General features: G+C 37.2%; 1 protein-coding gene across 1 annotated transcript; it reads left to right on the top strand.

The window, feature by feature from the left end:
• Positions 1 to 2,842: 2,842 nt before the first annotated feature.
• Positions 2,843 to 10,969, top strand: LOC126606291 (sodium/hydrogen exchanger 8-like). The gene is made up of 23 exons (XM_050273662.1): positions 2,843 to 3,398; positions 3,909 to 3,959; positions 4,067 to 4,158; positions 4,422 to 4,499; positions 4,569 to 4,726; positions 4,918 to 5,019; positions 5,092 to 5,209; positions 5,632 to 5,684; positions 5,761 to 5,826; positions 6,041 to 6,085; positions 6,179 to 6,231; positions 6,537 to 6,721; positions 7,076 to 7,123; positions 7,260 to 7,367; positions 7,620 to 7,851; positions 8,043 to 8,345; positions 8,467 to 8,579; positions 8,760 to 8,891; positions 8,987 to 9,205; positions 9,285 to 9,491; positions 9,703 to 9,967; positions 10,078 to 10,385; positions 10,485 to 10,969. Exons 1-23 carry the CDS (start codon positions 3,191 to 3,193, stop codon positions 10,815 to 10,817), a joined length of 3,477 nt encoding a protein of 1,158 aa, XP_050129619.1. The 5' UTR covers positions 2,843 to 3,190; the 3' UTR covers positions 10,818 to 10,969.
• Positions 10,970 to 11,181: the final 212 nt, after the last annotated feature.

Below are 11,181 nucleotides of genomic sequence, written 5' to 3'. Positions count from 1 at the left end.
AGCTGTTCAAGCCTGTCTAAGGTTATCTTAGAGTCAATTCATAGTCTAGTTTCCTCTACCAACCACACAAGATGAAGGCGAGGATAAAGGATATGGCAAACGGAATCCATCCATCTTCTGCGATCTTCGTGAAGACTGCACTCACGTAAACACTTTCCATCGCGAAGAATACGCACAAGTGAAGAGCAACCAGCACCGGTGGTGTTCTCCATATTATGATCATTACCAGTGTCAGTAATATTGTGGTGATGAGCATGACTAGATTCACAACAACGCCTGAGAAAAAGGGTGTCGCGATATATATATATATATATATTAGACAAACGCATATATAGGTTAACTTAAACGTATATATTTATTCCCACCTTATTGTTGTCTACATAATAGAGCCGTCCATAATGCGAGGCTGATTGAGACAATGACCATTGGTGGCAGAATCGATGACAACAGAAACCTCAGACGCAGTCACCGGCGTCGAGTGCAGTGGTTGATCCATTAAAACACCACCACCACTGACACACTGTCGCCAAGTCCCCAGCTCGCTTAGAGCCTCCCCGAGTCTTAACAACTCGGAGTCCGAGTCCGAGCGACAAGCTGGAGAAGGAGGAGGAGGACTAATTCCCCTTTAAATTTTTACTTACAATTTTTTGTTACCAAGTCGCAATTTTTTCTTCATATCTGCAATTTTTTCATCGTTGCTAGGCCCTCCTGCTGATTGCTGAGAGCATGTCTGCTTCTTAATTTACGCTCGTTTTTAGTGACATGAATGAAATCGTTTCATTCATAAATATTAATAGTACTCCTGGATATCAAGCACTTACTATCAAATGAAAGCTAGTCGTCAGTCAGGGTTGAGACAGTAAGGTCGTTCAGGCTTGCTATGAACTGGTACCATGGATGACGGCGAAAGAGGCACTTGTAACCGATAGCACTGGACTTGCTTACTCGAATTAGTCTTACTAACTATTCTCAAATAGAATGTGCTCATGCAAGGAATAATGGACTTACATTAAGATATCTTTTTCTTCCTCATTCTGATTTTGGTTTTCATATCACTGATCTTGGTTTGCGCTTTATGGCATTTCTACTATAAAAAAAAAAAAATCCAATCCCGCAAAGGATTGTTCATGGAACTACTATCGAGATTCTTCGGACAATACATGAATACATAGAGGTGACAACAAAAGGGATAAGAATAAAGTGAGGAAGTAGGATTGGAAAGGGGTGCACTAGTGGTATTTGAGGAGTTGGGTTTATGTGATTATCTTGACTTTTTTTCAGCTTCAAGGGATGTTGTTCCAAATCATGAATAACTTCATTTGATTAGATTTATGACCTAGATGCATTTATCACTATTTGATTTATTTAACGGTTAAAATTCAACGCTACCAAATCTTCCAAAATCTATATGAATTCTGTAGAAGTTTACATAATCATATGAAATCACTTATCAAAATCTAAAAATCTAAAAATCTTCTCAAATCCAAGTTACTGTTCCCCAAAATCTTAAGTTTGCCAACGTCCCAGTGACTTCCAATTTGCAACAAGGGATCCGCTGGACCTCTAAATGGGTGGCGCCCACTCATCATTCGGTCCTTTTGCATGCATGTTTGTTTTTGCCTTTACGTCGGGTTCAATCGAAGGGCTAAACATCCCACACACGACAAGGATTTGTATAAGACCGCCAGGTACATTTGTCACGGTTGTCTTGTGCTAATAAAATGGGAAACACGTAACATAGTTTTGTATTTGTGTTGTGTAAGTGATTCTAATTACAAACATTCAGCACACATGTCATTGTTCTCCTCAGACACATGCTATTGAAGTAAGGCAACTGGTTGAGACAAAATAGGAAATGTCAAGTGATTGAAAGATATGGGAATCTAAAAAAGAGCTTAATACCTTCTCTAGTTAAGTAAAATTTAAACATCGCTATACCAACTGATTACGTGTGAAAAGTCAGTTATCTGACCCGTTAATATTCATATGTGAATTTCAATACCCTATATAATCAATAATACATACGAAGTTAAAGGGATTTAAACTTCAAAAAAAGAAAGCCAACTAATTGATCAATCGTATCATACTTCTGTGGGAGATCGGGACACCTTGTCTTCCAAAGTCAATGATTTTTTTTTTTAACAAACAATATGGGCGCAGAGGAGTGGACTAAATCTCATGATAAGCTAACAATAATGATGAGATAAGATTGTAATTTTGTAAAATATGTGAGAATATATTTAGGGGTGTGCTATCCACACACCCCATTTTACTTCTCACACACCCTTTGATAATTTCTGTCCATTGATCTTCTTCAATTCATCCGATCCGACGGCCGAAAATTAAAAATATGTGTGAGAAGTAAAATGGGGTGTGTGGATATCACACCCCTATATTTATCATTTGAAATTTTCATTAAATGAACACTAATTACAATGCTTTGAAAAGACAACACTTTTTTAGAAATATAGTAAACTCTGCTTCTGCTTTTCTATGTTTTTCTACCGTCATTGACACCAGTTTAAAAAAAAACATTTTTTTTTTTGTTTTGTTTTATCAAACACATTTAATGTTCCAAATATTTTAATAAGCTGTTTTTTTTTAAAGCACAACATTCTCAATCCAGCCCTAACTGCGCTAAATCAGTATATGGGTAAAGATCCTCGAACGATATGAGTGTCATGATGAAAGTTGTTCTGTTTTTCTACTATCATTGACAACAGTTTATAAAAAAAATATATATATATTTTCTTTTACAAAACACATTTAATGTTTCAAATATTTTAATAAGCTGTTTTTTTTTTAAAGCACAACGTTCTCAATCCAGCCCCAACTGCGCTGAATCAGTATATGCCTATATGGATAAAGATGAGTGTCATGATGAAAGTTGTTCGGCGGTCTGAGTGTCAAACTCTAAAATGCATATGCGTGTAACTGGTCATAGTGCATCTCACTTTGATGGGGAAGCTGATGAAGTGACATGTTTTGACGAAAATATTGGAGACTGCTCGTGATGGCCAAGTCTGCCCAGGGCGAATTTCAACCGCAAAAGCCGCCCGCGAGTCTCCACCATTAATCTCTGCTGCTTAGTGCTTAATGAGAAGTCAAAAGCTGAAAGCTTTTTAAGCTAAGACAGAAACCGGAATACAAATTGTGGCGGAAATTAAGTAGAGCTTTTGAGATTGGAGAAATGGCGACGGTGACGGCATGGCAGTTACCGTGCAGAATATTGACAGCGGCGGAGGAAGAAGAAGATAGTTCGTCAGACCCGACGAACGCAGTGGCGTTCGTGGGGATGTGTTTGCTGATAGGAATCGCCTGCAGGCATCTGTTGCGCGGTACCAGAGTTCCCTACACTGTCGCTCTGCTCATCCTTGGCATTGGCCTCGGCTCCATAGGTTTCTCTCTCTTCCTCTCTCCTCCATTTCTCCTTCTTCTACTACTAGTTATTATTATAATTATAATTATTGGGTTTAATCTAATGTTAATATTGAAGCAAATTCTCAAACTTTGTAATTTTTGCTGGTTTCAGTGATTTGGTTCTTAAAAATGAACAAAAAAAAAAAGTTAGGAGCTTGTTGTTTACAATGTTGGATTATATTTACATATATGTATTGTATATGTGTATGTATACATCAAAATTCGGTGGCTTTTGGGTGATTTCTGGGGGGCAAGGATTAATAAAATTAGCAGCAGAATCTCAACAGTGAGATTTCTAAGAATAGCAGTAGGAATGGAATATAAGGAGGAATAATTGAGCAAACCATGAGACAGAGAACTGCTTGATTCTTTGTCAGCCCATTTCAGATGGTGGGATGATACTCTCTGGCCTCTTCTTTGTTTCTTTATTAGGAGCTAATTGTTTGTTTTAATTAATATTTGCTAATTAAAGGATGATAAACATGCAGAATATGGCACACATCATCGACTGGGGAGGATTGGAGATGGAATTCGAATTTGTATGTTCCAGCTTTACATCTTTGTTGAAATAGCAATTGCAACGCCGATTATAGGCTTTGCCTCCTCGTGTTGTTTTTGACTTGGAGGGCTTTGTACTGTGGTGCAGGGGCAAATATTGATCCTGACCTTCTATTGGCTGTTTTTCTGCCTGCCCTTCTTTTCGAGAGTTCGTTTTCTATGGAGGTGCACCAAATAAAGGTCACTTTTCTTCCTCACATATTGTCATTGTGCATTTTTCAAAATTTGAGTTTGTATTGTTTTTAATTTTGTTCTTCTTTTACCATGCTCTGTTGTTCTGCTTATTCACAATCATGAAAAGTCTGAAACACTTATAGCGCAATAAGGCCAACAAACTTTATTTTGGTGCAATTCTAACCTGTAGCTTTCTGCAAAGTCACTGGTTGACTTGAAATTGTCTCAGATATGAAATGAACCAGAAAAATTTTCCATTTTTCGTGCAGAGGTGTATGGTACAAATGATGATACTAGCTGGTCCCGGTGTTCTAATATCAACCTTTGTCCTTGGATCTGCTTTGAAGGTATCCTAAACTTTGCTAATTAGACTATAGGTTTGAGTTATATAATTATATTGTCATATACAACTGCAGCTCACTTTCCCTTACGACTGGAGTTGGAAAACATCACTGCTCCTTGGGGGGCTTCTTAGCGCCACCGATCCTGTGGCTGTTATTGCTCTGTTAAAAGAGCTTGGTGCTAGCAAAAAATTGAGTACGATAATTGAAGGAGAATCCATGATGAATGATGGGTATAGATTTTTAGTAATCTAGCACTATCTCAAGCCAGATAATCTCTATGCTCTACCATTCAATATTTTGTGTAGGTGAACCATGTGTGGTTTATATGTATGAGATTGTTGTCGCTGTTGTTTTTTACAGCCTTTGTGTAAATTATGCCTTTCGTATTTTCACTTATCTGAATGTGTTTAATTTCGTCCAGGATAGCAATTGTCGTGTATCAGTTATTTTATCAAATGGTCCTTGGAAGGAGCTATGACTGGGCCGCCATAATTAAATTTCTCACTCAAGTCACATTTGGATCGTATGTCTCACATATTTCTTTGAGTAGAGATGGCAGATTTGTCTCACATAAATAACTCTTTTATTGTTCCAGTGTAGGCATTGGTCTTGCATTTGGCATAGTATCTGTACTTTGGCTCATGTTCATTTTCAATGACACCGTGATAGAGATCACACTAACACTTGCTGTCAGCTACGTTGCTTACTTCATTGTATGTTCCTTTCCAAAATTGGATGATTCATTGTTAAGTTCATATGACTGTTATTCCAAATTGCTTGTTGTCATGTAAATAGTTATGTATGAATTGGTGCAAAATTCTTACGATTGAAACCTGTCATAGAAATGCTATTGATAGTTCAATTACTTTTACGTGTGACTGGGAAGTTGGCTCCTTGCACATATGTTCCTTTCTCCAAATTTATGTAAAATATTCTTCTGATGTTCTTTCAATAACCAATGACTGAAGACTGTTAACAATAAACTATGTTTTGTACGGTTTCTTCTAGCGTAAAGAAGATTGAAGCATTCCAGTTTACATATTATAATGCATTTCACTTATCTGGAAAAAATTTTGGTCATTAGTTGCCTGTTTTATGTATTAAAAAACTGTGATATATTATTCGGGTGCCACAGGCTCAAGAGAGTGTTGGCGTTTCTGGTGTCTTGACGGTGACGACTTTAGGAATGTAAGCTGAATTTCCCGATAAGATCTTATTGCACACAGGAGAAAATATTTAGCATAATGTTATAATCCGTGGACAGGTTTTATGCTGCGGTTGCAAGGACAGCTTTTAAGAGTGAAAGCCAACAAAGTTTACACCATTTCTGGTATATCTTGTGGTTGTGGTTATCACGTTAAACTAAGGCAGTTTGTTTGGTTAAACAAAGGTTCAATTCATGAGTAAATTCATCATATAGTTAATAATCTCCAAAACAGAAAGATACAGCAAATATGTGAATAGTTTGATAAAAAAAAAAAAAAGTCGCTTGAAACTACCCTTCATGAAATTTTAATTGCTCGTACTCTATGCATCTTGTGCAGGGAAATGGTTGCTTATATTGCTAATACCTTAGTTTTCATATTGAGGTAAGTGCATAATCTGACACTCTTTAGTTGCATTTTGTTTTGTGACTATAATAAAAGGGAAAACAAACACATATTTTCTCTTTTTCTTTTCAGTGGAGTTATTATAGCTGAAGGTGTTCTTAGCAGTGAAAATATTTTCGATCATGGTAATCCTTACTTTTGAAACATAGAGATATGCATGTACTCATTTTTGCATTCATAAATATATGTCACTTGCTTGGTCATAACTGCACACAAGGACACACGTAGGCCGATCAGGAATTTCTTTTTTTCAACTTGTTTCCCAGTTGCTAAATTCTTATTGTTCAATATAAAGTACATTAAGAGTGAAGGATGAAAGAAGCAAACGAGAACTACCTTTTCGGCGGTTAACGTTTTAGTGGATTATCTCTTAGTTCTTTAATGACTGGTTCTATTTAACTCTTTTTAACTCTAATTGTTTTTGTTTCAGGAAAATCTTGGTTGTACCTCATTCTTCTCTATGTTTATGTACAAATTGCCCGGTTCATAGTGGTTGCAGTTTCATTTCCCCTTCTCCGGTATTTTGGCTATGGTTTGGACTGGAAAGAGGCTATAATCCTTATATGGTCAGGTCTGCGAGGGGCTGTAGCATTATCACTTTCACTGTCAGTGAAGGCAAGTTGTTAATTACGAACTGTTGTTTATGCAAAGCAAAATATAACTTTTATACCTTCTGGGTAAAAATCAATCTCTACTGTTTGTTAATTTCGTAACTTTTTCCTTTTCAAGTTGGATGGTGCATCATAAACCGTTTCGTTCTCAATAAGCCAGCTGCTACACCTCCATTTTTGAGTTTGTGGAGGAAATGTTTCATTCACACATCTAACCGTTTGCCGTGTCAAAAGTGATTATTGTAATTGTAGTCTACATGCAATTCCATTAGTTTTGAGTGCATAATCTGACGAAAGGAAGCATCTTATATTTGACAAGATATTTCCCCCCTCACCTTTGAAAGCTTTATTCTTGTAGCAAACTAGTGACAGCTCTTCACTTATCAGTTCTGGCACAGGAGTCCTGGTACGTATCTGGAGCGTGAGCGCACACTTTTTTCTGTTATATTGTATAATATGCTCGATTTTCAAACATAACGTATTAATTTATTCAAGGACATCACTTGAGATTCTTATTTAAGCAATCTGTTAAACCTTTGCAGTTTGTTTTCTTCACTGGTGGAATTGTCTTCTTGACACTAGTTGTGAATGGTTCCACCACACATTTCATTTTACGCCTTCTAGATCTGGACAAGCTATCGGCAGCTAAGGTGATGTTTAACTGTCCTTCAAAATGTACAAGTGCGTTGTCCTTGTAGACCTGTGGTACTGCTTTATGTTTCCCTCTGTTTCGGGATTATAATTTTTAATTCCTCAACATTTCATGCCGCTATAAATCCACTTGAAGGTAAATTATAATTGTCTAGCTTAGTTAAGAGGATGTCTATGTTTGGGCACTTGTTATGAGAATTTTCTTCCGTCTATACATTTGGTGTAATCGCTATATCTTTGTTTTATTACAGAGGCGCATGCTGGAGTACACAAAATATGAAATGTTGAACAAAGCATTAGAGGCTTTTGGTGATCTTGGAGATGACGAGGAGTTGGGACCGGCTGACTGGCCCTCTGTGAAAAGATATATTGCAATTGATGTTGATACCGAAACTGTACACTCTCACGATGCTTCTGAAAGTGATAATAGTAATAATCCGCACGTTACAAATTTGAAGGATATACGTGAACGTCTTTTGAATGGTAAATTTAGCAGTGTTTATATTTCAGTTCCAGTATCTTTCAAGCTTGGGCATTTCTTATGTTACATATTTCTGAAACGTAAAACTAAAATTCTTAAGGTTACTGGTGTGAAAGTTAAAGGTTGCTATATCTAACTGTGGCCTCATTTGCTAATACAAAAAAAAAAAAAAAAAAAAACCATTTTATATCAGGAGTCCAAGCTGCTTACTGGAACATGCTTGATGAGGGAAGGATTACACAATCTACTGCAAATATTTTGATGCAATCAGTAGATGAATCAATTGACTTGGTTTCACGTGAGCCTTTATGCGACTGGAAAGGTTTAAAAGCTCATGTTCGTTTCCCGAATTACTATAAGTTCCTTCAAACTAGCATTTTCCCCCAGAAATTGGTAACCTATTTGACTGTGGAAAGGCTGGAATCTGCATGTTACATTTGTGCTTCCTTTCTCCGTGCCCATAGAATTGCAAGGCAGGAACTTCATGATTTCATAGGTTATATTCCTTCTTTCCAGTTAATACCTTTTGTGATTGTTGTTGTAACGTAAGAGTGGAAGTTGTTTTGGTTATTATCCAGTAGCACTGTATTTTGAAAAATATGTAATTGTTCTTCAAGTGCTTATCTATTCAGGTGATAGTGAAGTTGCTTCAATCGTCATTAATGAAAGTGAGGCAGAAGGAGAAGAAGCAAAAAAGTTTCTGGAAGATGTTCGTGTCACATTTCCTCAGGTTTGTTAGTTAAGTTTCTTCATGGATATACTGATCAGGCTGGATTCAAGTTGGAGGGTTTTTAGCCGAAGTACATTTAATCCACCGTCTATAGTTAAAACTTTCCTCTGTGTTCTTGCTTAGGAAGAATATTTTAGCATGAGATTGTCTTGTATGAATTTGTATATTTGGAATTCTCAGGTTTTGCGTGTCGTGAAAACAAGACAAGTAACATTCTCAGCTCTAAACCAGTTAACTGAATATCTCCAAAACCTAGAGAAGGTTGGCATGTTGGAAGAAAAAGAGACGCTTCATCTTCATGACGCAGTCCAGGTGCGTGTTGGTGATTTTTTGTGTCGTATAATTATTTAGTGTGTGCCTCACTCTTTGACGATAATTGATTTTGTTATTATTTTGTTTTCACATAGACTGATATGAAAAAGCTTCTACGGAATCCTCCATCAGTAAAGATCCCAAAGATAAATGATTTGATTAGTCTCCATCCTCTAACGGGGGCTCTTCCGCCTTCAGTTCGTGAACCAGTTGAAGCTTCTACCAAGGAAACCATGAAATTGTGTGGTGTGACGCTTTACGAGGAGGGATCCAAGCCTACTGGTATTTGGTTTCTTTCCACTGGTGTAGTAAAGGTAATGTGATGGTTTGAAGCTTCTACATTTTCTCTTTTTCATCACGGATAATATCATGGATGAGAATTATTTGTTGCAGTGGACAAGTAAGAGCATAAAAAACAAGCACTCGCTGCATCCAACTTTTGCTCACGGGAGTACTTTGGGCCTGTATGAAGCGCTAACCGGAAAGCCCTACATTTGTGACATGATCACAGATTCTGTGGTTCTCTGCTTTTGCATTGAAACTCATAAGATAAATTCAATGCTCCGGTCTGATCCGTCGGTCGAAGACTTCCTCTGGCAGGTATTCTTACCAAAAATTTCAGCTTGTTACTACTACCAAAATGACATGAAGAGTGCTGTTTGTCAAAGTTTCAGTACTTTCTCAAAATAGTGTTTTAATCAACTTTGTAATGCATGGCAAGTGAAAAGATAATATGATTATTTGAATTTTGGAAAGATTATGGATTTTATTATGATGTAACTAATTTTATTTAATTCCATTTTGTTTTTAGGAAAGTTCTATTGCTCTTTTGAAACTTTTCCTTCCACAAATATTTGAGAAAATGGCAATGCAAGATTTGAGAGCTCTTGTTGCGGAAAGGTCAGTGATGACGATTTACCTAAGGGACAAATCTTTTGAAATTCCGTACCGTTCCATTGGATTTCTGTTAGAGGGTTTCGTTAAAATCCAAGGTGTCCAAGAAGAACTGATCACATCACCTGCACCTCTATTCCCCTCACATGGTTATCAGAGCTTCCAGAATCTGGAAACATCAGGTAATAATAAACTTCTTTTTCGAAAGATACTTGTCGGAACAAGTTTCATTCTTGCATAAACCACTTCCGCATTGTTAAGGCTAATCAGTTTTGCTGTTAATTGATCACAGGCACCAGGGTAGCCAGTTTTCCTCATAAAGGATCCAGTTACCTTGTTGAAACAAGATCGAGAGTGATTATATTCGACATGGCAGCATTTGAATCTGACAGTGCTCTGATTAGACGCTCATCCCCATTTGTATCAAGTGCAGTTGATCATCATCCTCATGGGTCTTTTACTGGAGAGCATAGTGGTCTTATGAGTTGGCCTGAACGAATTTCCAAAGCAAAGCAACAAAAGCAGAACCCCGAAGGGATTGACCAACAAAACAACAGCTTGTCTGCGAGGGCGATGCAGTTAAGCATTTATGGCAGTATGGTAAGCTCAGTTTCTTGATGTTCTTTACTACTTGGGATGATTTTGGTTTTATCTTTTTGTTCAAGCCAACTAATTTTCTTATGTTGTTATGCAAACAAGGTGAATGTGAATCAGAGGAGGCGTGCTCGAAGTTTTTCGAGAAGTGGTCCGATTAATCCATCACACGCCGTGTCATATCCAAGCATGCCATCATATCAAGGCCGTTCACACAATGTATCATATCCGAGTGTTCCATCACATCACGGCCGTCCGCTGGTTTCAGTCAGATCAGAAGGGGCAACAACTGTGAGAAAGAACCTTGAAGTGAGAAAATTCACAGGCCAAACAAATCCTCCAGGGCAGCAAAGTACAAACCCAAATAAGAGCCACGAGGTAGACAATTCGAGTGATGGATCGGGTGGTGACGATGATTTAATTGTGAGAGTCGATTGACCAAGTCGGGTATTGTAGTAGATTGAGAAGATATAGTTTGTAATTATTTTAGTTAAGAAAAGGTATTGCTGTATTTTCACGTCAAGTCTCTATTCCGCCTATGCCTCAAATAAATAAATATGCTAATAGCAACTGCGTTTTATTTCCAAGTATCTCTCAACTTGTATAATTACATATAGCGTACTTGCTCGTATTTTGGACACACTGCCCATGCCTTAAGTAAATAAATATGCTAATAACAACTGCATTTTTTTCTTTTCCAAATATCTCTAAACTTGTATAATGATATGTAACGTATGTGCTCGTATTTGGACACACTGAATTGTGAAATAGAATGCGCGTATAATACATAATATTATACAAA

The sequence above is a fragment of the Malus sylvestris genome, chromosome 16 (genome assembly GCF_916048215.2).
Source record: "Malus sylvestris chromosome 16, drMalSylv7.2, whole genome shotgun sequence".
Lineage (NCBI taxonomy): Eukaryota > Viridiplantae > Streptophyta > Magnoliopsida > Rosales > Rosaceae > Malus > Malus sylvestris.
Note: the sequence above shows the minus strand (reverse complement) of the source record. Positions and strands in the feature narration are given on the sequence as shown.

Coding starts and splice junctions, on each gene's coding strand:
- LOC126606291 (XM_050273662.1), top strand. CDS start 3,191: ATGGCGACGGTGACGGCATGGCAGTTACCGTGCAGAATATTGACAGCG. Junction 5,020..5,091: donor ACTCAAGTCACATTTGGATC/GTATGTCTCACA, acceptor TTATTGTTCCAG/TGTAGGCATTGGTCTTGCAT. Junction 6,722..7,075: donor CACTTTCACTGTCAGTGAAG/GCAAGTTGTTAA, acceptor TTATTCTTGTAG/CAAACTAGTGACAGCTCTTC.